Here is a 27379-nt window from a genome sequence, read left to right as displayed (position 1 = left end):
TTTTCTTTAGTCAGTTCTACAGTGGACTTCTGACATACGGCACAAGTAATAACCAAAGAATGAAACACTACTGAATAAAAAGAAAAAAAATGTCATGACAGGGATGGTAATTTATCTCTTTTGTATTAATCTTGTTGACCTTAAGTAATGCATCACATATAGTAATCGAAACTTGCCTTGCAGTACTTGTATATTGCCTTTGTTTTTGCCAAGGAAGTGAATAATCAGGTGCAGTATGCGTGCAGTAAACCTGGACAAAATGGATAATGTGTTTGGTGACTAAATTATATGCAACACATTTTATATTACCAATTAATCGCCTGGATCATTAGAATCCAGTCATGATCATACCTTCACAACAGCATTAAGAAAAGCTGCATCTTGAAGATTCCCAGTGTCGTCAAACTGATAAAAAAAATTATTTTTTAGTATCCATCCATCAAACCATCATCAAAAGCATGCTAAATATATGAGAGGGATATAGCAAGTAAAAAATCGAGGTTTTTATGAAATTTCTAATATTGATGAATCCAAATAATTCACCAAAAAGGATAAATCCTTGTACAACTACAAATGACCAGTCCACAAACTTATAACCATGGTTTGCCATACCGACCTGTGCCACTCGATATTAGATGTATCCATACTGTAGCGATAAGGTATCAATACAGTATCAAGGTTTGATATGGTGCAGGGGTAGAACCAATCAGGTGGAACCAACTTGTATCAGGTGGAACAAACTTGTACAGGTGGAACCAATCAGTTCCATCCAACCTGTACGGCCCAATTTCAGGCGATACATGGTTGGGCATCAGAAATAAGTCTCTCAATCCTATATCCATATAGGGAACGTACCAGGCATACCGTACCATCTGGTAAGGTACTTGTACAGCTTCCGGTACCGGTACAGCGAAGCTTAATTATGAAAATCCCAAAATATGATAAATCTTATTATTTTGGCATCATAAAAATCATCGTCACTATCCTAAGTTTATTTTTTGCTTTGGGTAGCCAAACTTGGTTAGAGATAGGCAGATTTAGCACATAAAAAATTAAACATGAAGTGAATAAAAATGAGTCATGAATAAATACCCTCTAGTTGGTAAACATGCTTGCATTTCCACTATTTTCTCCACAAGAAACATGCCAACATGGAAACTAGCAATGTCTAAAAAGTTTTGAGGACTATCATGTTGGTAGTTCAGTTATGTCCGACCCCATAAAACAGAAATCCAGTAGCCAAATCTTACATTAGAATGATGTGACCCTCAATTTAACCTATTTTCTAACCCAAAACACCCAATCAGACTCAGCTTACTGTACATGGTAATGTTTGACCTGGACACAACTCCAATTCTTTAGGCATTTAAAAATGCTCCAGAAGCCGGATGTCAACGACATTTTTTAACTATATGGAAAAATATTGACTCGAATTGTACTCTTTGTTGAATATTAGACATTTGTCTTACTATTTATTTTGAATCATCCTCTTTTAACTAGATGAAAAATGTAACTCTACAAAAGAAAGCCAGGCCTCTTCTATATGAAAAAAAGGGTCATTCCAAACCTTGTGACAGCTGTTACAAGTTTTGAATAAGTAAAAAAGGGACAATCCTGCTTTTAGTTTTCCATACAGACAAATAGTTCCATTTCTTTTTTATTGTTGAATATTTGGACAGAGTATATTAAAGGGAGGAATTTCTTCTCTCCAATTGGCAAAAAACCTAACTTGCCAGTCTCCGAGCTTAAGCTGATGCAACAAAAAGCAACCCTCTACAAGTGCCCTCAACATGGGACGAGTCTAGCCGTGATGGAAGAAGAATAGGTATTAATACATGTAATACATCCATCACCAATGCACAAAGAATAAACCAAAGAGCCTTATGGAAACATAGTCCTACGAAACTATAAAATATAAGTGATCATTTTCATCATAGAAGATGTTAATCAAGAAAAAAGAAACAAAATGTAGCCGTCCTTCCCTATGTCATAAATGTCTGGGAGAGTCTGATGCCCAAGACCCAGTTGAGTACATCAAATATTCAAAGCAAACACCACAAATTCATAAATGCGTGCTCGAAAAGCAATTGCAATTGCAGTTAGGGTTTGTTAGAGAGTGTAAATCATGCCTGCTGTTCCCTGAGATCAGACACCAGATCTTTGTCCTTCTTCTGCAATCCAGCGGACCCGAACACCATCGACTGGGACCAACCCGCCTCCCCTCTACTCCCATCCGGCGGAAGATACGCCCTCTCATCCTTTCCTCTTCCTGGAAACCTCTTCTGAGAAACCCCTTTAAACTACCCTCAAAAACAAGCACAATACCATCAAAAATCTAAAGAAAAATCAAACTTTCCGATAAAATATCGATCGTAAGACAACTAAAAATGACATGCAATCAAGAAAAAATTTATTTCGTCTTGTTTTGATTACCTCGTCTCCGTTTTTTCGCGCAGGAGGGCCTTTTCTGAGGGATTGCTTTCGGGAGCGCGGAGGTCGATGGGAGCAGGCGAAGATTGACCTCCGAGAGGAGCAAGAGGATTGGCAGGACAGAGAGGGAGAGGAGCAAGAAGGCGAGGCTAGAACTGCGGCCATGGCCGCCATTAGAGGAGGAGGAGGAGAGCGAGGGAATGAGGGAGGTTTAAGAAGAAGGGAATGTACCATCCTTTAGCTCACTCCTTATCCTCTCTGGCCCTAGTGAGAGGTCACGTGCAACGCACGTGATGCTCTAAGCTCCGAACCGGAACGGTCTATTACCGGCCCGGTCTAACCGGCTTCGACTCGGAAACTCCGTGCGGACCGTGCCGTGCTCGGACCGGGAAAGCTCGAAAACGGACATGTGGCACATGGTTGTCGATTAGATCCGACGGTCAGCAATTGAGAACGGACCTAAAAATGGACGCTGGTAGGAGGCCGTTCCCAATTTCTCGTCGCAGTTTCGAGTCCTCGGCTCTTTCGCTGTGGTTTTCTTCGAGAAGGCAAACGCGAAGCGATTCCAAGTCTTGCTTATTGTGTACATTTGAAGTTGTTCTATGCCCTAGCATGTCCAGATTGCTTATTCAATAGGTTTTTCCTTTGATTTTGTTAAAATTTTCTATAATTATGCTTTATTGTCCAAATTTAGCCCAAGTTTTTGCTTTTGGAATTTCCAAGTAATTAGCAATAGGATTGACATGAGATTCTTATTAATTTGTCAAATTTACTAAAATCTTTGTAGTTTTCTTTATTGTGGAGAAAGCTGTTCAACATTAGTAAACCTCTCAGATAAGGTTCTTGAAATGCCCAGGAAGTAGCAATAGGATTGAGCTCACGTCTTCAAATTTGTCCAATGAATTGACTTCCATAGACTTTTGTTGTCATACAGAAATCTGTTTAACATCAGTAGAGCTCACAGATGTGTGTAAATCATTAAATTTTACTGATTCCAGTGCATCTATATTTGAGTTCGGCAAATTTCAAAAGCATATATTTAAGAGATTGTCATAACTCTTTTAAGATGCATTTATGAGTACCCATTTTGAACGCATATGTGTAGAATGTAATAGAAACTACATAGAAATGGGAGCCAGTTGGTAAGTATTGGTCGTGCATATTCATGGAATTGGTAAGTACTCTATAGATTGCAATTGGTAAAAAGCTGTTATATTTGATGATTATAGAATGAATTTATGGAATCTTGGATCAATATGTAGGATGGAATGAAAGTGCTCTAGGTAATGATAACAGATCAATTTATTGGTTTATAAGGAATCACAGCAAAAACCTGCGCACATTGACATTTCCCCCTTCTGAGGGATAATATTTTACTATATCACAATTTTCATAAGTTAGATAATACAAGGATCCTTCCCCATCTTTTACTTCTCAAGATCCCTTCATCTTATCAACATTTGGCATTAATAATGTTGCAAATACTTTTGATTTGCCTCTAATACTTAAGCCCTCACATCCAAGCATTCTCCCATCCTCATGCGTCCACTAATTCTTTATCTAACTTCATTTTCTCATCAGGTTAGGCACTCCTTATCTCCAGTTTACTATGTACTGTTTAATACATCATTCATTTGGAGTGCTTATTGTTCATGTCATTATTTTGTATGCAATACCCCTTTAACATAGAAGGAAATGAGTACAAATTTTTGGAATTAGATTATATTCTCTTACCACCTAAATACAGCAAATAGCTCGAATATGGTTAGGTGATGTGAGTTTCAAAATAGTGTTTTTATTAAATTTAATGTCATTATTAGAAAAGATATAAGAAAGAAGTGGTTGGTAGTCGGCATGACCATGGTACTTCCAGATTTATTTTGTTGAAGGCACTCTGGAGACCATTAAATTTTTAGGTTAATCTCTCCATCTTTCACAAAGGAACCTTTGAGCACATGTCTATAAGAAATTAACATTATTTCCTGAATTGAGGTTTATTATAGATTTTTAGGAAAAATTAATAAGAAATTCCTGTGTATTTAAACATGTTCATATTGGTTTTTGGATATGATCATGTTAATGTTGGGTTTTCTAAAGTCCTTTAGCTTTATGTTAAAAATTTGTACCACTTGCCATGCTGGCTTCGAGGTCAGTTTTTTCTTTACTGTGGCACATTGATGGTAATCTTCATGTTTGCTGATTTCAGATGCAGATTTTTGTCAAGACCCTCACCAGCAAAACCATAACCCTCGAAGTTGAAAGTTCCGACACAGTTGATAATGTCAAGGCTAATATCCAAGACAAGGAGGGCATCCCTCCTGACCAGCTGCATCTCATCTTTGCTGGGAAGTAGCTGGAAGATGGTCGCACCCTTGCTGACTATATAACATCGAGTCCACTGGAAAGTCAATCACTCTTGAGGTTGAGAGCTTGGACACGATCGACAATGTGAAAGCAGGACAAGGAGGGGATCCCACCTGATCAGCAACATCTCATATTTTCTGGGAAGCAGCTCGAGGATAGGCATACACTAGCAGATTACAACATTCAAAAGGAATCGACCCTTCACCTTGTCTTGCATCTCCGTGGTGGTGATCTATGAATCACTATCTGATAGTCGTAGTGGTACTAGTCTGTTTTTGTGGACAACCCTGCTTTGATAGATGGGAACCTCATAGAGTCCTTGGTCATGAATATGGATATTCTTCAGTATGACGATTTGCATTATGCTTTGAAACTGTTCAAAGAAGACTTCAATAAAGAGGATTGATTTTGTGAACTGATGCAGCAGTTGAATGAAGTAGTATGCAAGTCATTCTATTATAATTTTGGTTTATCACTGATGCAATGCTTGGTTATGATGTGAATGCTCTCTATGTTTAGTTATATATTTACAAATTTATCTTAATTCTTTTTATGGCAGGTTCTCTTCTCAGTTTACTGTTCAAAGTGAGCTAAAGTAATGAATATCATAGTGCAAAAAAAAGAAAACTGTGGTTCAACTGTTGATTGTTTGGAATTAGCTCTAAGCATTCCCCAAGCAGCCCTAGTGTCTGGAATGAATATCAAAGTTTCTGGTTGTGAGAGTGGTACAAGTTTGAAACTGTAAGGGCCACAAATTCTGTTGGCAGGTAACTTCTATCTTCTAAGTTGGATATAGATGCATGCATGGAAATTACGATGGAGAGATTATATTATACTTGAAAGTGAAAGCTATGCCTCAAGTAATTAGATCCTTGAAAAGCTGAGCCATCAAACCGGACCGGGATTTAGGTACGTGCTACTCTCTGGTTCTTCATGGTACCTTGTGTTGGAAAAATTTAAAACAATGCAGAATTTCGTTAGAAGGACTGTCTGGCACACTATTTTTTCCCTTTTTTTTCCTCTACTTAAAACTCAATTTGCAAGTCCTGGAACACGGCTAGATTCCCTTTTTTTTTTCTTTTCTTTTGGTGCAATTAACTTGATTTTAATGGAAAAAAAATGATGGCTGGGACAAAGGCATGCGTATGTGCTCTGCATGGTTACTTGGGCTACTCATTGCTCAGCCCTCAGCCGGCTAAATTCTCTCCTGGAACACAGTGATGCTATGGGAGCTCAGTATGAGGGCAAAGCTCTGGTTTCTCTGCTTAAATTTTGGATTAAGCCCAGCGAGCCATCGGGATGGGTCTGATGGGAAATTACAGAAGCATGCAATGTTACACAGTCAAAAATATGAAGAGCGTACGATAACAAATCTTAAAATTCTATCCGCATTATATCAATCATCAGTTTTCATCACAGGTGAAGTTATATACCCAGTAGAAAGGATGGCTTCAATCATTAGAAATTCATCTGGTGTTGGGGAATGAATATTGACTTGAAAACTTAACCTATTAAATTGATATTGATGTTAAGGAGAAAAAATAAATTTAAGAAATATTTTTGTTAATAAATAGCAAGATAATTATATAATTTTATATTAAACCCAATGAATCGAAATTAAATTATTTTTTTTGCCCTACAGCAAAAGCTATCCAATCCGGATCATTTCCAATCCTCCAGCTGAAACTTAGGATGTCTATGATCACTCTTTTGAGACATCAAAACCAACTAAAAATATATTTTTTTTCCAACGAAGTAAGTAGTTGAAATTGTTTTTTTTTTATATTTCTTTTTTTAACATAAGGTTTCAAAAATGACTTCTAATTATTATTTAATATTTTTACTACTCATTTAAGCAAAATGATAGTCTTAGATTCAATTTTTTTTAATGCTAGCTAGAAAATTTTATTTAATTTTATATTCCCTTGGAATCATTATAATAATTTTTTATTTTTTTTATTTATTTTTTTTTGGTGGGACGACCGGTAGCAAATACAACTAGCGGCAGTCAGCTCTGGCGAATCCAAAGCAGATGGCGTCTTTGCTCCATTTTGTGACCCTCGCGACCGCAAGCAAGCCTTTCCCGTTCTCTTCTTCTCATCCCCAATTGGCCTCCGTTTCTATAGCTCCGAGGCGGCCCGCCTCTCATGGCCGCTTCGTTGTCCTTCGATTTCTCTACCACGCTTCCAGACGCCGAGCCTGCCGCCCCCGTCTCTCCTCATCGGACTCTGGAGTGCCAGGAGAGGAGGACCCGGAACCCCTAGTCCAGGAGCTCAGGGTTCCTGACGCTTGGTTGATCCCTTCGAACGCCATAAAGGTCTACTCTCGTATCCTTTTCCTTTTCGTTATTCTGCTAATTTTTGTTGTTCTGTTGGCGACTTTTTGTTTTGTATGATCATGGTGTGATTGCATTTCTGTTCAATTCGGTTTCATGCGAATTACTTTCTTGGATTTATTTCATCCGATTTTAAGATTAGAAGCTAGTTTTCCGATGCCACTTATTATTTCAACCGGCTATGTGTATCAAAGTGGCAATAGAAAGATTAAATTCTAATGTTATGCGAATTTTTATGCTTAGAAGTTAGTCTGTAGCACCTTTTATTGCAACCAGTTATGTGATTCTGAGAGACTATGTGGAAAAAACTAACCTTTAAACAATTACTTTAGCCTTACTGATGTTTCCATGGGCACTGATCCTATAGAACCTTGAATCTTGTTGCACTATTACTTTATCTTGCATCTAGTAAGTTTGATTAGTATGAATCTGGATCTTGGGATCAGGAACGGAGCTAGGATTTTCCTGCCGGAAGGGCACAGTTGATGGAAGATTTTATTATAATCACAATCTTATTCATCATAATTGAGTATAGAAACCTTAGAAATTCAGCAAGAAATATAAGGAACTGATCATTTTCCTTCTAGTATAAGGGCTTCAAAAATGTGGCATGGGCGGTACACCATGTACCTGGCTATGGGCGCATACCTGCTTAGGGTTCAGCCATGACAGGACAGTACCTGCATCGATACAGTTCAATACAGGTCAGTATGGACTGAAACAGACAATACATAGCAGCGGTTGCCATGACTTTTTAATCCTTAATACTGACAAACCATTTCTACAAAGTGGTTGCTAATATTTAAGTATTTCAACTGCAAAATAGGCTATAGGATATAGTTATAACTGACAGTATCATGGTTGCATATTTAGAAATTTGAGTCCTCAGATTAGGCTAGTGTATCTTATGAGTCAGCATGAATTTCATAAGTTCAAACTATAATCTACTGCTGTACACTTAGACTACAAAAGCATGCGTCATAAGTAAAAGGCACATACATCAAAAGCCACAAATAACAACACAGCAGTGGATGAGAACAGGAAGAAAATTAAGAGAAAAGGCATACCATGGCAGACTAATCACTAACTCAATTTGAAAAGGCTCAACCTGACACCTTGTAAACAATTTTTATACCTCTGTTACCTAGACTTTAATATCCACCTCAACTAATTTGTTCAGATATTCATCCATGAGTCGGGTACATGTCGGCCACTTAGATACCTATAAAATTCTCTAGTAGTGGCTTTTAGAGAGCTGGAGAGTTGGCCTTTCTAACAATGATTTTGACTTATCATAAGGTTTTTCGAAGTAAACTTTGCTGCTCTTGGAGATTGGTTGAAGGTGTACATATCAAAATAACTTGGTGAAAAGTCATGTTTCTTGTATGTTTGAGCTAATTTTGGAGCTACAGTGAGGAATATATAAATTGTATCACTTAAACAAATAATAACTTGTGGTAATTTCGATATAATATTTATATACATGATACATAATTTAGTTATATTACTGATTTCCTAGGTGTCCCTTGATTAGGGGGCTGCAGGTGGATTGGGTTACCCCACTAACAGTCTGAGACCGGCCCAAAAAGAAAACAACCAGTCCAGTCGTAGCTTGAATGAGATGTATCAGGCTTGGGTTTGAAATCTGGCCCATTTCTAATTTGGACTGGGTCTTTGATCAAGAATCAATATATCTAATCCGCAAGGCAAACAAATCAGGTTCGGGTAGACTTTTTTTCCTAACTTGACTTGACCTGACCCGTTTCAACCTGCTCCAACTGGCTCATAGAAGAGATATTTCTCTACTCTCCTTCAACGTGATTGTTCTATTATCATAGTCACAAGCTCAGTGTTCGGGAACCATTTGGTTCGATGGAATAATTCAGAATTCTTGAAATATCCAGAAAATGCATCAAAAATTCGAAAATGCTTTGGATAACAAAGAATTAGAAAAAAAGAAAAATTAAAAAATGGATTTCTGAAACATTTGTAAGTTTATTTACTTCAAAATAAGTATAGGAGAGTAAAAATAACAATTGGTCGAAAAGACATTGTTGCTAGTAATGATATATGGTGTGATGGACAAATGGACCGTCCAGCCATTTCCATCCATTTCTCCTTCTCTTCTTTCCCTTCTTTTTCATTTCCCTCCACTTCTCCAGCTCTTGTTCTCCTTCTCTTTTGTACCACGTTCCATCTTCTCTGATTTTTACCCTTCTCTTTTGTTCTTTTCACTGTCTTCCACCTTATTCTATTTCTCTTGATTTTTCCCTTCCTTGATGGTCCCACAGTCTCATTTCTCCCCTTTTCTTCATTCTTTCTATGTTTTTGTTCTTTCCCTTACCCCATCTCTTCTCTTTCTCTGATCCTTTTCCCTCAAAGCCTCACTCACAGCCTCACCCCTTCTCCTCCTTCCATTCCTTTCCCAGAATCCTCCAGACTGCCACATCATCTCCTTATATTCCAGGATGCATCCAGATTTCAACATGAGGATTTTGATAGGGCCAAGAACTTCTACTTGTGAAAGGAAATAGTGACCAGATATCTTGAAGGCCCGGGGGTAGTTCTCCTTGCACTATTTTTTGTTGAGCTTTCTGGGACTTCCTTTCGATGGTGTTATGATGTTCTTGGACCTGGCCATTCGTTATACTTTGAACATGTGTTTTTTAACACCATGTTGATGACTTTATGTTAGTAGATAATCACTTGCATGGTTGAGTTGTCAATTATGTATGATATTAGATTGGAAACAAGTTTAAGTTTTGTACAGCTTCAGTAGAATTAAGGTTATCGTGCGACTTGCAATTGTGAGCTTCATGGCTATGTTTTGCATTCACTATGGAGCTATTTTTCTAAGTATAAACAGTTCGCTTGTATGCTTGTTTGTATTTGTTTGACTTTATTGTTAAACATTGCTATAACTTTTCATATTATGTAAAAAGTTGCAACTTCTTTTTCAGGGTATTGGTTTTTGTTCTTCAAGACCTGAAACGATCTGAAAAACCAATGGACAACCCTAACCAATCTGAAAATCCAATGGACTGAAAAAAAGTACTTTAACCTTGGCCAGCCCGATCCAAATTCAAAAGGACTAGGCTTGGATTGAATTTCTTGACTCGATAATGATATGGATCAGGTTTGAATCATCCTTCCCCTGATCCAACTTAACCTGATTGCTGCGCTACCCCAGATCTCTTTTTTTTTTCCTCCTTTTGCAGAGTCAAACACTTGGCTGCTCTGTGAATCCAATTCTCATGTATCAATGCAAAGCAGTAACAATAATTCATCAGCCTTTTTATGCTCAATTTTGATTGTAAATAATTTAATCAGTGGGCAACAGTGAAACTCCAAATAAGATCCTATGCATGTATATTATTGCCCTTCTTGTGATTACTCTACATCGATGAAGTATGCTTGTTTGTTTCTGGTGGTCAAAATTCCTGTCAAAATTCAAATCTCAAGGAATAATGAAAGGTGCATCAATCTTAATGTATGGAAGTACAAATTTGTTTTTGGAAACATTTACAGAGACTTCAAAGTTACAAATCTAATGTCTTTCTGTCGTACATCCATGTAATGCATAGTATGAGAAATGCTCTGGTGTTCATGTTCTATAGTTAGCACTAGGATATGTTCTTTATGAACTTTAAGAATAGTGCAGTGACTATTTATTTTTATGTGCTGGTGTCTTCCATGATAAATCTCAGTTTCTGCAGCACTTCTATAGGAATCAGAGTGGCTCAGAGTAACTTTGCACAAATGGCTGGACGAGGAGTACTGCCCGGAGACTACCAATATAGAGATCAGTAAACTTGCTGCGCGCTCATTCTATGAATCTTTGATGGCAAAGCAGACTGACTTGGGTGAAATATTGCTGAAGATGGTGAGAGATTTGGAAACTCTTTCATACCAGGAAAGCTTTCATGGACCATTCTCAGCAGCCAATGCAGCCATGCATTTGATAACTTCAAGAATGGAATTAATGGCGGATCGGTAGAATCATAGACATCACTAGATAGAATCATGCAAGCGGTTGTGTTCAAATTATGTACTTCTGTGCCTTCTAAGAAAAGCCCAATCGGAAACATTTTCTAAGATATTGTAGCTTCCCAGGTTTAATCAGACCAAAAAAGGGTTATGATTTAATAATGCATTTTATGACAAAAATATGCCCAAAAGAAGTTTTTGTTTCAGATGGTGAGTGATGTAAATTCTAGCCATTTCAAGCCAGGCAGCAGCTTGTCACGGATTTATGGTTTCATTGCATTATATTATTGTATAAGATATCACTGTTAAATAGCTTGATGACTTATATTATTGTATCTTATCTGTTAATTCATTGCATTTCTGAAAGTACAATATAACCCATCATATTATGTATCATATGACTGATTGCAAACCCTTCGACTTTGAAAAGGGAAGAAAAGGGCAAAAGAAAAGCATTTGCAAAACTGAACGCTATTCTTGTTAACTATTCTTATTATTGGTACATGAGAAAGACAAATCAACACCAAAATAGAAGACTTTTTTGACAACTTATTTTCTAAATTATTTTTCTGTTACATTTTTCTTTTCACACAAAATAGTATACTGTTGGTAATTTGGTATTATTCCAAAACTTTTTTTATGTGATAAAATACTGTCTTTATACAACAAAACATATAGAATACATGATATTAACAAACAGCAGCGACATCCACTTGCTACAAGAATTGCATAGAATATTCAATAGTTCTTTTGCATGCTTTAAAAGGTCAGGACTGCAGCAAGAAATAGAAGATCTTTTCCATTTGAGAGAAAGATCATATGGTGCAGCAGGATAGAAATCTTGAAGGAGAGAACCCAAAAATAACAGAAACTTTCAACACTTGCAATATTGGCCGAGCAACATAGCACAAAATGATAGCTCTTTTAACAAATAACTTTTCTCCCTTAAGCAAACTTTGGCAAATAAAGTATCTATTTTATTATCCCAACCACCAAGGATAAGACTTAATTTTACTACGGGAAAAAGTAAGATAACAAAAATAAAAATTGTGGACAGGGCCCTTCTTCATGCGGCGGAGGTCATCGGCATCACTACGTCGTCGTCCCTTGGGTTGGCTAGGAAAATTTGGAGCTCTCATTCCGCTCTTATAACGTCAAGCAACTTTGGCTGTCAATTTTTTTGATGACATTGAATTCTATCTCCTGTCCAAAAAGCGCATGCAAATATGTATTCGTTGGAACCAAGTGACATTTTCAGCATTAGCTTCAAACTCGTAATTTTGTCTCAAATTCTCAATCACCATTGGAGAAAGTTGATGGTGAAGGTAAGTGATACCTAACACGACACAATTATTTAAGTCAATGGTTTCACTAGCATTGTGATTTTGATCTCTAGTAGTGTCTCTTCAGTGATATTCTACTTCAAGTACAGAGATTCAAACAACATAAAATCGGACGAGCATATGTTAGAGTGAATAATACACTCTTCTCATCAGGGCATGAAGCAGAAATTTTACCAAACAAACACGATGCCACACCAAATTGTTGTATAGGTTTTAGACTCAATTTATGTAAAATTCATTTGCAAACTAAAGTGTGGTTATGTCAACAATACATTTAAGTTGTATGTGGTGTACGTAAAATAGAATACACTCTAGAAGTGTACATTGCATACCATTTATTTGGAACCACTATCGAAGAAAAAACAATCTCCTAGTTTTAAGACAAGTGACAAATGCGATTCATTACGAAAAACTCTATAGTTGCTAGAAGTGATGCTTACCAATTGAATCATTAAAATCAACTAGTTTAGTCTCAAATTATGCATAGATTAGTTTTTCTAGATTTTTTTTTTTATATTTAAGCCATCAATTGGTTTGCTTTGCTTGACATAAGTTCTTAATTGCAAGTTGCTCAGGAATTTACGAGACTCGTATCTATTAAAAAAAAAAGGAAGAACTTCTAAGCTTATCGTATCTTCTCATAACTATCAGAGCACTCCATTCTACGAGAAGCTTGGTAGCCTTATGGCAACAATACAAAACCGTTGGAGCTAACATAGTGAAGATCACAATAACTACCATGGACATTGTTGATGTAATGTATATAATTTGGTAAGGAAAAGATCTTTAAATAAATGCTTTGATTAGAATAAAGATAGAATAGGCGACCGTTAATGATATCTATGGCTAACTATTTTCAATTTTTTTAAAAAATAATGATGAATCTCCAAATAGAGAAAATGATTCATCCTTTCATGTTTTAAAACCCTCAATTTTGGTCATAACATTAAATAGTTTATTATTGGTCAGTTGGTTTCAAAATTTATCTTTGGACATTGAAGTTATCATTAGGGAGTCGTAACTTAGAATGACTCATGTTTGGTGGATTTAGACTAGATGTTTACAAGTTTGTATGAATTGGGGAGAAAGAGAGATGTGCAAGTAGGTAAGATTTTCGATTTTCTAAAATAGAAAGAAATGAGACTTGAGATTCTTTGAATTTTAAATATGACAATATGAGAATTATCAATAGATTTCTATTTTTGCCAAGGAAATTTTGAGAAAAAGTAAATAATTTCTACTAATGTAGCATATAATGTAGTGAATCTAATGGATCCCTCTGAGTCAAACTTGCCAAAATTGTTGTAATTTTAATATATCTCAATCATTTGTGATCCACTATTGGCGATGTGGTTTAAAATCTTTGCATTTGTGACAAGAATAAAAGATATCAATGATAAGTTATGTGAAAAAATAAAAAAAATGAAGAAAAAATTCATTATATATATAATTTTTTTTGATAGAAGCAAGTAAAAGTTTTTAAGATGCCAAAAAATATGTATTAAATAAATTAAAACAAACTTCTAATTTGGTTAACTCTATTTGATAAGTATAAAATAGTGATTACAAAATATTTGAATAATTTATAATATATTAACATGCAGGAGTTTAGGTATATAGTCTTGCTGAACTTGTCTACAAAATATGTATATATAAAAAGTTTGCCTGTGGACAAAATTCAAATATTACATAGTTATGTTGATTAATAAGAATCTTGTTTAAATTCAAAGATGGAAAATCATCACTCGTTCTAAGCCTCCCTCTTTGATGACAGTCAAATAGTCCCCACTTTCTCCAAATATCTTTTCTTTTGTCTATAATTTTTATCTGATATTTTTATAATTTTTGATAATTTTTATTTCCCAAAATTACTAAATATTGCATGCCCCTAAGGACTAATAAAATTAGAAAATTTATTCTGCATACTTATTTTTTTTGTTGTTGAGTAAATCTATGCTACATTATCAAAACAACGATTTTGAATTTTCAAGAATATTTCATTCAGATTTTTTGTCACTTTCTTTACATAATTTTTTTATACTTTTTTGTAACAAATAAGTACGTTTTAGCATTTTAATTCAGGGAGAAAAAAAGGAAATCCCTACTCTTAAAATAAGAAAGAGAAAAAAATTGGATTATAATCCCTATTTGGCAAGTTCCATGCACCATCGATCCCTCTCTAATCCAATCCATATCAATTCTAATCTCTCTTTTCAAAGGTGACAAATAAGTAAAAAATGTAAGAGATATCATGCTATTCTTTTTAGAATTTTATTCATATTGTAATTTATAATCTACATTTTGGGTGTTTGATTAGTAGTATAAATAATTTTAATTCAATAATTAAATTTACTTATTTCTCTCACTATTCGATTCTCATCTTTCTATGACTAGTACTCTTTTACATCATACTAGGTGAAAAAGAGACTTAAGAGACTTAAATAGACAAGATAACCAGAAAGAAATAATAAAATCTAAACCAATTAACTTTTTTATAGCCCTTTCACATGGAAAATGTGATATTAAAGCTTAAGAAGACAAGTAGCACAGCTAGGATTTTATATGAGGGGATGGGCTGATAACCATATCTATGATTTATTTTTCTTTATTATTAGAGATGATATCTATATAGTATTATTTAAGGTGCTAGATGAGTACTGGCTCTAGAATAATAGAATTACATGTGAAATAATTATTTTAGCTTTTCATACTTCAAATTTGAGCATCTTGTACAAATCCTAAGTATAATTAAAAAATAACCATCATAAATTAAATATATTTATAATAAAAAAATTTCATTGCTAATATAAAAAAGGAAGAAATGTATCTATTTTAAATAGAATAATACAAAAAAATTCTGCACGATGCTATGCTACTAAGGAGATCAATAAACCTCCTTTTTTTATGAATAGGTTCATAACCAATAAAAAAAAAAAAATCTTCACATAAGTTATCCTCTTCTTCATCTCTTTACTCTCTCTTCTTTTTTTATTCTTATATCTAACTCAAAAGGTTTATTTCAGATTTAAATTCTATTCAACAAAAAAATCATTCAAAAGTACATGAGGCACAGGGTGTAGAAGGAATATGAGGGATATGCATGCATCATAAGATCAAAAATTCAATGGCCTAATTGGTACTTATAATGAAAACATGATAACAACCAAAAAGAAAGAAAGCAATGATGAATCACAACTATCTCTATGATTATTGAATAAATAACTTCCTATAATCTGTAAATCCATCATTTTGGCCTCTATATAAAATGATTATTGATATATAGTATTTTTTAGATTCAAAGCTAATTCTATTCATCGAGACCAAAATTTTAGAAAGTGAGACTTTCACCAAAAATTTAGATAGTAGAGAGACAAAGGATCATAGGTGTCACGGCCCCCGCCCCGTTTCGGCGGGCCGCGGCGACGATCCTAGGATGCGGGTAGGCATAAGGCCACCAGCCACCACGTAGAACCCTACTACCTATCAATCATCAATAAATCTTGAAAATTTTGTGCATATATCATGCCAAAATAATCACTCTTTTTCTATATTGACCTGTCAGGATTATCTCAATACATACAACAACACTGCATGTCAGAACAACAATCACATAATCTGTCACATAATAAACCTGGACAATATATAACAATACATTATCACATGCACACAATTAATCTGCACATATACATATATATATACCTGCTTCCCAATCCATCCATGGTCAACCCATATCCACAACAGGATCTATGACTGTAACTATACACTATATACAACAGAAGGTTTATATTACACCAAAATGTATAAACCTCTATCTACATTATACTATAGAGCGGTACAACCAGCAGGCAATCTCTAACCCTGCTCCTCTCTAAACGACATCTGTCCTGCAACAAAAATATCAAACTGGGGAGTGAGTATATGAATACTCAGTAAGTGGAGTAGAGAGTACTATGCACATGAGACAAGATATAATCATGGCTCGAGGTGAAATCTCAAGAACATATGAGCAGTCATCAATAACAGGATACACATAACTCAACATAAGAAATATGGAGTAAATCATCACAGTATCACCACAATCATAATCAACTCATCTGGAGCATATATAGAATAATCAAATAAACATGAATGATACATCATGAATATGCTCAACAGATCATAACACTGAAATGTGTAAATCAGGGTGTCAATATGCGAAGTCATCATTAGACAGCTGTCGGGAGGTGGGTCTTACGCCCCAGGCGAACCACAACAACTCCCTACTATCACTGTAAATCTAAATGGCACATCACGGGAATTCTACATCCGCAGAGAGAGTCGACCCCCAACCTCGTGAGTCGACCCCTCTGAGGCATGAGTCGACCCCAATCTGCCCCGAGTCGACTTCAGTTGACCTCGAGTCGACTCCGGCGCGTTTTTTTTCTCATCTTCATCTCGGATGAACAGTAACCTGGACTGATAGCGGATTACTTCATCCCGGTTTTGATCCACTTTCCAAACATCAAATTTAATGAAATTTTTACCTAACATTCTACACTTACAGGAGTTTCCAGAATGGTAACATGCATCACCATCGAAGGCCGATTGACCCTAGAAATAATTCACTGAAGTTGAGACTTCGACACAGTTTTTCCGCAGTGCCGGAAAAACTTGTCGAAATCCAATTTCCTCTCCTTTAACCACTTCTTTAGACCACATCCACCCTTTGTATAGCCTAATTTCATTAGAAGACTAGGTAGGGATGGGTATTTACCTTTTTCTATTCTGAAACTTGGGTCATTGTGTAGAGGGAAAGGAGACCTACGCTTTTTTCTTTAGTTGGCAGCGCAATCAGGGCTCCTCTCCACCTCAAATCCCCTTCCTCTTTCTTCTTTCTTTTTCTTCTTCTCCTCTCTTTTTTTTCTTTTCTTTCTCTCTGTTTGATTCCACCGCCTGAGACTCAGCCCCCTCCTTCTCTGTTTCATTCCACCGACACAGCACAAACCCCCCCCCCAATTAAATCACATCAAGCATTGTTCACCCTTTGTTTAATATTATTAAATTTTCATTTTGCCCCTAACACTTCAACATATCTACTGTTATGCCATTAACTTTTGATTCCTTCCAATTTTACCCCTTATATCAATTTTAAAGGACTATTCTATCCTTTTTTATATAAAAAAAAAATTGGGGTTATTACATCCTCCCCCCTTATATAAAATTCGTCATCGAATTTAAAAAAAGTAAATTACCTGATTACTCAAAGAGGTGAGGGTATCTGCTCTTCATATTCTGCTCGGTGTATCTACCATAACATTAGCTTTCTCCGGAGGTGAGTAGAGCAGCAATACTATCAGAAGCTTTTCTGCTCGGTGTGGTATTGGGAATCAAATCAATTGGAAGTGTTTTACCTCCTATCTCTATCACACAGGTAGGATACACATACTTTGCTTCTATACTATCCCCTACAGGTGTACTAATAGCTAAGGGAATATGCATTAATATCTTATCCTTAGCTAACTTCTTAGCAAAATAAGGGGATATAAAGGAATGGGTAGCTCTAGAATCAAACAGTACTCTAGCTTGAATCTTATCAATGAGGAGCATACCTGTCACAGTTGCGTTCGACGCCCGTACCTCTTGTGGGTTTACTGTGAACACCCTTCCTTGTCCTCTGCCTACGGGAGCTGACGGTTGTGATGGTCCAGCACTCTGCTGTGATGTTTGTGCCTGACCTCTGTCTTTGCCTACAGGCCCTCTACTACTGGGTCTATCCATCTACACAGAAGGGTAGGATGCCGAAGGTATAAACTGCTGGGTGGCACCCTGAGGGCATTCTCTAGCAAAATGACCCGGCTGTCCACATCTGTAGCACACTTCCTGGCCCATTCTGCATCTGCCAGGGTGCTGCTTCCCACATATGCCACACACTGGCCATGATTGGAACCCAGATTCAGTTCTGATCATAGTGACTGGAGGATGAGGTACTGATGGTAGAAAAGTATCTTGTGATCGACCTCGTTTCCTCCATTTTCTCTTACGTGGGGCAAGTGGAGCTGAGCGTACAGACTGCTCCGTCGGGCCCTCCGGAAGATCTGCTCCCTCAGATTTACCTCTGCTGCTTTGCCCCTTTTCCACACTCATTTTCCTCTGTTCTCTTTCAGCTCTTTCCTCTTTGTTTCTGATCTCCCACTATTTTGCTTTATCTATAAGCTTGGACAAAGTGGAGACCTCTACTGCCAACACCGCATTATAAAGCGGGAAAATCAGACCTCGTCTGAACCTTTCTATTTTGGCAGCTTCAGTGGGGATGATGTAAGGAGCATAACCTTCCTAATCTTGTAAACTCACAAGCGTACTCAGCTACGCTCATTCCGGACGTCTGCTTCAGTCTCTCAAACTGAAGAGCCCGATTCTGCCTCTTCGCCGGAGATAAGAATTCATCCATTACTGCTTGCCTGAACTCTTCCCAGGTTGGAGGATTCCTACTGTACAATCTGTCCTCCATGTGCCTCTAGTACCAGTCTCAGGCATCTTCTTTCATAGTGAGCCCTACAAGCTCTATGGCCCTTGCATCAAAATAAGGCAATCTCCGAATCATCTTCTCCGTTTCCTCCAGGAATCTCTGAGGATCCTCACCTTCTTCTCCCTTAAACTCCGGGGTTCTGAGCCTCAAAAAGTTCTGTACAGAAATCCCCTCATCATCCAGAGCCCGCCTGGCCAAACTTCTCGGCACAGGTACCGTAGGTGGGATGGATACTACTGACGGGGCAGGAGGTTTCCCCCGAGCAATCTGCTCCCTCAGAGCCTGATTCTCCGTCAGTAACTGTTCTATCAATACATCTCTACTTCCTATCTCTCCTTGATCATCAACTCTCCATTTGTCTGCAGGAGGAGATTTTTCTCTTTGGGGCTCGACATGTGCGGAACCCGCATCCAATGCTATATCTGGCTCCATCCTCCTTCCAGGATGAGCAGATCCTCTCCTTGGAGGTATTCTTTATATATCTCTAAAAGAGTCAAAAAAAGAACTCTTAAGTCTCATCCACAAATATATTTTACTGAATTGTAAATGACTCATAAAATAACATACAGAAAAATCCTATGCTCCATAGTATAATCTTATATTTAATCCTGACTCACCCTATTGCTCTGACAAGACTCTTCTTTAACCTTTGCTCTGATACCAAGCTTTGTTACGACCCCCGCCCAGTTCCGGCGGGCCGCTGCGATGGTCCTAGGGTGCGGGTAGGCATAAGGCCACCAGCCACCACATAGAACCCTACTACCTATCAATCATCAATAAATCTTGAAAATTTTGTGTATATATCATGCCGAAATAATCACACTTTTTCTATATTGATCTGTCAGGATTATCTCAATACATACAACAATACTACATGTCAGAGCAACAATCACATAATCTATCACATAATAAACCTGGACAATATATAACAATACATTATCACAGGCACACAATTAATCTGTACATATACATATATATACCTGCTTCCCAATCCATCCATAACTGTAACTATACACTATATACAATAGAAGGTTTATATTACACCAAAATGTATAAACCTCTATCTACATTATACTATGGAGCGGTACAACCAGCAGGCAATCTCTAACCCTGCTCCTCTTTAAACGACATCTGTCCTGCAACAAAAATATCAAACTGGGGAGTGAGTATATGAATACTCAGTGAGTGGAGTAGAGAGTACTATGCACATGAGACAAGATATAATCATGGCTCGAGGTGAAATCTCAAGAACATATGAGCAGTCATCAATAACAGGATACACATAACTCAACATAAGAAATATGGAGTAAATCATCACAGTATCACCACAATCACAATCAACTCATCTGGAGCATATATAGAATAATCAAATAAACATGAATGATACATCATGAATATGCTCAACAGATCATAACACTGAAATGTGTAAATCAGGGTGTCAATATGCGAAGTCATCATTAGACAGCTGTCGGGAGGTGGGTCTTACATCCCAGGCGAACCACAACAACTCCCTACTATCACATGTATATACAAAATAAGACACCACACTGATCATGTAAATGCTGGCCAGTATCCAGAACAGAAATCCATAGAAAACCGTGAGACTCATCTCACATCTGAATGCTAAATGGCACCTCGCGGAAATTCTACATCCGCGGAAAGCCATACTGCACCTCGTGGGGTCTTACTATGCCCAGCGGCAAGCAGAATATAAGTCGTAGGACCGGCCGATCCTACGCCTAAGGCTGTGTCCCCCTTTGGAAGGGATTAGGCTCCACCCACTCAGAAGGCTACTATGTGCACACAGGCTGATGTCTAACCCCATCGACTATAGGTGTCCTGTAGATACTGCCAAGCCATGCATAAATGCCATAATGCACCCTCCCAATACTCTACTAAAAAGGAGTATAATCAAGACTACCACTCACTCGACCACAACTCAATCATAAACTAACATCAAGGTTGGGAGTGAGGGGTCAAGGAAATGCGATGCAACTCAATATACCACTGAAAAAGCTCTACAAGTCTTTGAAATAGAGGAAATGAAATCAATTTACAAAAAAGTCATTTCATAATTTGGAACCAATTTAACTACTTATCTACCCCTTGTAATTCCTCTCAATGTTCCCTCAAATGCATGTACAAAATAATCAAGCATGGAGAAACAAGATTATAGAGGAATCCACTGTAATATCAATCAATATGCACAAGTGGAATCAATTCACACTTGGCGACATTCATGAAAATGACTTAAGAATGCTCATGGTGCAAAGTACATGACTCCCACTCATCTGTCAATCCGGCACAACCCTGATACACCTCTAAAAATCTACAGTAGGCAGTGGGGGACTTCTTCCTCTTGTTTCCTAACTTCTTGCCCAACTGTGACACACATTAATTATACATTCAGTCTGGTATCAAGGACTTATAATGTATGTATCAATCATAAATATAGGCAACTTTAATTGATTCAACTCCTCCCTTTTCTAAATCCTTCTCTTTTTCCCTATTTTCTATCAATTAATTTTCTCCTTATATGTATTATGATGCAAAAGCATCACACACACCTTAGGCCACTGCTATAGGATCAAGGTACGAGAAAATCAAATTCCTCCTTTATCTAAAAATTTTACTGAAGCGTGAGTCGACCCCAACCTCATGAGTCGACCCCAACCTCACGAGTCGACCCCGACCACAGAGCTGCAAAACTTCATTTTCTGGACTCTCAGAGAGAGTCGACCCCCAACCTCGTGAGTCGACCCCTCTGAGGCATGAGTCGACCCCAATCTGCCCCGAGTTGACTCTAGTTGACCTCGAGTCGACTCCGGCGCATTTTGAGGCGACTCCCATCATTTTTCTCACTTTCTTCATCTCGGATGAACAGTAACCCGGACTGACAGCGGGTTACTTTATCCCGATTTTGATCCACTTTTCAAACTCCAAATTTAATGAAATTTTTATCTAACATTCTACACTCATAGAAATTTTCAGAATGGTAACATGCATCATCATCGGAGGCTGATTGGCCCCCAAAATAATTCATCTAATTTGGGACTTCGACACAGTTTTTCCGCAGTGCCGGAAAAACTTGTCGAAATCCGATTTCCTCTCCTTTAACCACTTATTTAGACCACATCCACCCTTTGTATAGCCTAATTTCATTAGAAAACTAGGTAGGGATGGGTATTTACCTTTTTCTCTTCTGAAACTTGGGTCCTTGCGTAGAGAGGAAGGAGACCTATGCTTTTTCCTTCAACTGGCAGCGCAACCGGGGCTCCCCTCCACCTCAAATCCTCTTCCTCTTTTTTCTTTCTTCTTTCTTCTTCTTCTTCTCCTCTCTTTTTTTTTCTTTTCTTTCTCTCTGTTTGATTCCACCGCCTGAGACTCAGCCCCCTCCTCTGTTTCATTCCACCGACACAGCACAAACCCCCCCCAATTAAATCACATCAAGCACTGTTCACCCTTTGTTTAATATTATTAAATTTTCATTTTGCCCCTAACACTTCAACATATCTACTGTTATGCCATTAACTTTTGATTCCTTCCAATTTTACCCCTTATATCAATTTTAAAGGACTATTCTATCCTTTTTTATATAAAATTTTTTTTTTGGGTTATTACAATCGGAGTCTTAATTAATATGTTGCAAGCCCATATTTTGGGGAGGTAATTATCCCCTTTTGATCCCCCCCCCCCCTTCTCTCAAATTTAGTCTATTAGTGGATTAAATCTTTGCTTTCATCCAATTATAATCAATTATACTAAAGTCATATCAAATTAAAATTATTTTTTATTATGGTAAACTAATATAGCCTGACCCAGTAATGTAGCATTAATTGAATTAAAGCCAATCTAGAGACAACTTGATCTACTAATAACCAACCCAACACCACTAATATGTAGTATAATTTAACATAAATTATAATATATAATACTAGTTTAAATACAGTATTTAGTCTATATAATATACAAAGCAAACAACTTAGAACTTATCAACTATTATCCAGGCTAGATATTCAATTATATCTTACATGATCATAAACGAAACATTGAATTAGAATCAATCTAGAGACAACCTGATCCACTAATAACCAACCCAACACCACTAATATGTAGAATAAAAAATAATCTAAAATAATCTCTAAACTTACCCTATTTGCTTTTTTATTTTAGTAATCCAACCATACCTCCTCCTTCCCTTTCTTCTCTTTTGCCTCTTCATGCCTCGACTCAAGCAAGTATATTATCAATCACCTTTTCCTAAATCGTTTTTTTTTTTGCTTTTCATTTATTCCCTACTTTTGATCTTTATTATTGTTATTTTCCATCATGAGCTTTCTCATCCTTCCTTGTCCCCATCTTAGTTCTTATATATTGTTATATTTATATCATAGTTGTTCTCTATTTCTTCACTTCCACTCTCATTGTAACTCTTCATATCATCTTCATCCTACCGCTTTCACTATCTGCTCTCCTTTACCATCTTTGGCACTAGTCTTTATCCACAACTTCATCAACACAATACTTTTATAGTTTCTTCCGTAGCTTCTCTACTATCAACTCTTCTTTTCCTAATGTCTAAAATTTTATTTTGACTATAATTTAAATCTATGGCGTATCAAATAAATTTTTAGTCCTTAACAACTGCTTTGTATCACTATTTTCCCTGTCATTGATTATTTTATTAGGTTATATTAGATCAAGTTTTCTAGGTTATGAGTTAGTCTCGAAGTGAATCTAATTTAAACATAATACATTTATATGCTTATTTAAATTCATGTATGCATATATATATATATATATGTGTGTGTGTGTGTGTGTGTGTGTGTGTGTGTGTGTGTGTGTGTGTGTGTATGTACGTATGTGTGTGTGTGTGTGTATGTTTATATAATATATGCATGTGTAATTATAAATAATAATAATGATTCTCTATCCTTTTTTTTAAAGGTTAGCTCAAAAGAGAATGACTTATACAAAATATCAAAGATAAGTTTGAAAGGAACCAAGAAAGCTACAAAGATTTAGTAGTTTTTCTATGGGTGTGTGAGTGTGTATGTACGTATGTGTGTGTGTGTATGTATGTTTATATAATATATGCATGTGTAATTATAAATAATAATAATGATTCTCTATCCTTTTTTTTAAAGGTTAGCTCAAAAGAGAATGACTTATACAAAATATCAAAGATAAGTTTGAAAGGAACCAAGAAAGCTACAAAGATTTAGTAGTTTTTCTATATCAGTTTACATCCAATTATCTATAATCATTACATTTTTATTGTTTTACCTATCAAAGTTTAAGATTAACTACATATTACATATAAATATTTTAATTTTTTAATAAAAATATGAGAATTTAGCTAGACTAGATAAAAGAAATTTTAGATAACAAAATAGAATTAGATGTATCAAGCATGCAATTAAGCACAAATTTACCAAAATTTTCTCAACAATGATTCGTAAATAATAAGCAATAAACAAAGAGGATAGATAAAACTTTCATATTCAAATCAATTTAGTAAATCACAAACAGAAAAAAATAGATACATGCAAATAGAAAAATTAGATTTAATACAATTAAAAAAAATTAGTATAGGTTTAGTCACAAGACATCAATAATATATTTATTATAGTTCATGTTGAACTACTTATTTTCGGATACACAAGATAAATTAAATATTAAAAATTAATAAAATAAATGATGGGATGTAGATAATGAGATAATTTCATGTGTATATAAATTTTTATACATATGTAAGATGTTTATGGGGACATCTTATACTAGTTTCACATATTAATATGTGTGTGTGCGCGCAGTAGAAGTGAAGAGATTGGAGTTTTCATAAATTGAGGTAAATGAATTAAATGGAAAGTTTAAACTTATAATTGTTAGGTACTCGTAAATATTGAAAGAAAAATATAGATCTAATAAAAAAGTAAGGTGGATGGTTAATTAAGATGCTTTCATACTCCCTCAAAATGTGCAAATAATATTAAAAATCTAGTGAGATAATTATTTCTCTTACAAAATATTATTTCAAGTTAGTTGAATGAAGAGCAAGTTATCTAGAACTATATGCCTTGTTGTGAAAAATAACAAAAATCAATATTACTATTATTCTAGGATAAAAATATGTTGAATTTATTTAAAAAATATAAAATAAGATACTACAAAATGATATCTAAGTAATAAAGAATAAAAGTTTATTGATTTTTTATGTAGGTCTTAAAGTTAAGAGATCTATGGTTTTATATAGATCCAAAAAGAATAAAAAATGGAGAAAAGATGTTAAATTTTCAAAAAGAAAGGTAGAAAAATATCGGTAATGTTTATAATTTCAAGGAAAGAGAGGAATGGATGGAAAACAAAGGAGAAAAAATTACAAGGAATTCAAAGAAAAAATCTTAATGACATGGAGTTGAATACTTGTAAGATAAAATAAGTAGGCTTTTCCTAGTTTATAATTATTATTATTTTATAAAAAAGATGTTTATACTCTCGATGCATAGTTTTTTTTAGTACCACCTAGAAATGGCAATGCTTAAACCATTAACTTGCTTAACTTGATTCGGTTAATTATAGGTTAGGTTGGATTGCCTATTTAATAAAATGTTCGGGTCTAAATTTTTGACCTATTTAATAAGTAGGTCAAGTTCAAGTTAATAAATTTTTGGCCAAACTTGTAGCCAACCTATATATGGTCCAACTTGACCTAATTGCCACCAATAATATTGCTAAAAGTTATCTCTATTATTAGAATTTTTATTCCAAGCTTGCAAGTTGTAATTTAGCATGCCACTATTTTTTAAATATCTCTAAATTTTCTCATACATGTCATAACTAAGAAATGCTAGAGAAAATGAAGAAATAAGATATAAGAAAAAGATGGTAGGTAATGAGAAACTAAATGAATCTTTCTTCTTCCATTTAATCATATCATTAGATACAAAATAAATTAGCAAATGCAGCAATAGGATAAAAAGTGGGGGTCTCTTAGTTTTTGTTATGGAGAGAGGGTGAGAAATATCATATTATGCTCAATTTTCTCTTTTACCTTCAATATTACTTTAAAATAATATATAGAAAGAATATATATTAAGAATTAACAATCTTAGTTTATTTTGGCAATAATAATTTGCTTGTCCATATTTTATTGTATAAGAAGTATTCGTGTGGACATCATTACAAGTAAATGTATTCCTTATACCACTATTTTTTTATTTAACTCAACCATCGTTCCAGCTATTTTCAGCCGTATTGCTTTGATTATGAATATATATGATGTAGGCTGGAATCCCAACCTTAAGTCAAGGTGCGATGACAATTGGAAGTCTGATGCAAATTAGTTTAAAGATGATTTTAGAATGATCGATACAGATTGAGTTTAAGTACTTTTGTCATGTCCAACATCGAGTTAACTTTTCAAAGCTTCTTGAATCAACTTAAGAAAGCTTGGATAAGAAGTTTCTGGTAGAATTATGGAAGTAGTATCATTGTAGTTTGGCTAGAATTTAGAAAGCAGAAGCTCCACTGTCCGATTAAAAGTTAGACCATAGTAGCCATATTCTCTGACCTATTTAGATGACAAAAATCTTGCCATCATACCGAGTTTGAGTTTTAGAGCCCTGATACCATCCTAGTTCAACTCCAAATCAAATAGAAATTCATCTAACATTATTTAATGTGCTGTCCAACTATTTGGATGGCATAAAGTCTATTGTTACTCATTTTTGTATCTAAAATGTCTCTAGGATGAAGGATTTGTTCTAAATTGCTTAGGTTTGAAGTTATCTAAGTCTTAATTGAACTTTACAAGCATCCCATTTATCTATCAATGTAAGAGACCCAAAGCCTATAAATATATATGTATGTATGCAGAAATCAATTAATGAAAGCTTTGTTTACGAATGCATATTATATTTGTGTTCTTGCTTTGCATATTGGATTCTCTAGGGGCTTTGATGGATTCTAAAGCAAATCTTGGTGGATTCTAAGAATTGTTGATGATGTGTTGATAGATTTTTGCAAATTTAAGCCTTCTTCAAATATCCTTCATGGATTCCAAACATCAATGTGGACTTCAATAGCAAGGTAATGCTCTTGTTTATCCTTCTTACATTAGGTTCTAGTTCTTATTTGATTTTAGATTAATATATTCTACTTCTTCTTTTCTAATTAATTTTTAGTTTAAATTATTAGTGTAGTTTGCTTTACTTTCACTGTGTTGCTTCGAAACTTGCATCAGTATCTCCTAGCCTACATCAAATATCTCTAATTTTAATATTTTTATCCCTTAAATCCCCTCTAAATATTATTTTTAGTACTATAAATCACACTGACTTACACCTTTCATAGTTAGACAAGATAAAGTAAGTGATGATAACATCTAAAAAAGTAATCAACACTCTATTGTAA

The 27379-nt window shown here is 35.5% G+C and overlaps 2 protein-coding genes and 1 pseudogene across 10 annotated transcripts in view; 2 read left to right on the top strand and 1 right to left on the bottom strand.

Annotated features, from left to right (window-relative positions):
* The window catches only part of DEG2 (DEGP protease 2), a 34255-nt gene extending 31651 nt beyond the window's left edge, over positions 1-2604 (bottom strand). For 7 of the 8 annotated variants that reach the window (XR_015973171.2, XR_015973169.2, XR_015973170.2 and 4 more), the window contains exons 1-4: positions 2434-2604; positions 2130-2300; positions 352-405; positions 177-250 (exon numbers count right to left, since the gene is read on the bottom strand). Coding sequence is in view for 4 of the 8 variants with exons in the window: in XM_008802303.6 (XP_008800525.3) it covers positions 177-250; positions 352-405; positions 2130-2300; positions 2434-2604 (470 nt within the window). In the remaining 4 variants the exon portion in view is untranslated. The remainder of the gene's footprint in view (positions 1-176; positions 251-351; positions 406-2129; positions 2301-2433) is intronic. The other variant, XM_088710790.2, reaches the window with a different exon arrangement.
* A 41-nt stretch (positions 2605-2645) lies between these two features.
* LOC120112768 (polyubiquitin pseudogene) lies at positions 2646-5210 on the top strand (annotated as a pseudogene). The gene is made up of 2 exons (XR_005514429.3): positions 2646-3066; positions 4637-5210. The product of XR_005514429.3 is annotated as a polyubiquitin pseudogene (transcript).
* Positions 5211-6796: 1586 nt separating this feature from the next.
* LOC103714869 (plant/protein) lies at positions 6797-11434 on the top strand. Its single transcript, XM_008802304.6, has 2 exons — positions 6797-7111; positions 10857-11434. Exons 1-2 carry the CDS (start codon positions 6827-6829, stop codon positions 11124-11126), a joined length of 555 nt encoding a protein of 184 aa, XP_008800526.3. The 5' UTR covers positions 6797-6826; the 3' UTR covers positions 11127-11434.
* Positions 11435-27379: the final 15945 nt, after the last annotated feature.

Source organism: Phoenix dactylifera, chromosome 14, assembly GCF_051530095.1.
Source record: "Phoenix dactylifera cultivar Ajwa chromosome 14, Ajwa_hap1_PhDact_Kaust_v1.1, whole genome shotgun sequence".
In the NCBI taxonomy this organism is placed as follows: domain Eukaryota; kingdom Viridiplantae; phylum Streptophyta; class Magnoliopsida; order Arecales; family Arecaceae; genus Phoenix; species Phoenix dactylifera.
The sequence above is the reverse complement of the archived record's forward strand: the minus strand, read 5'-3'. Positions and strand labels throughout refer to the sequence as shown.

Bases quoted from the DNA above. Each gene is read 5' to 3' on its own strand.
- LOC103714869 (XM_008802304.6), top strand. From the start codon at position 6,827: ATGGCGTCTTTGCTCCATTTTGTGACCCTCGCGACCGCAAGCAAGCCT. The intron at 7,112-10,856 runs GTCTACTCTCGT...GCACTTCTATAG, and splicing joins TCCCTTCGAACGCCATAAAG to GAATCAGAGTGGCTCAGAGT.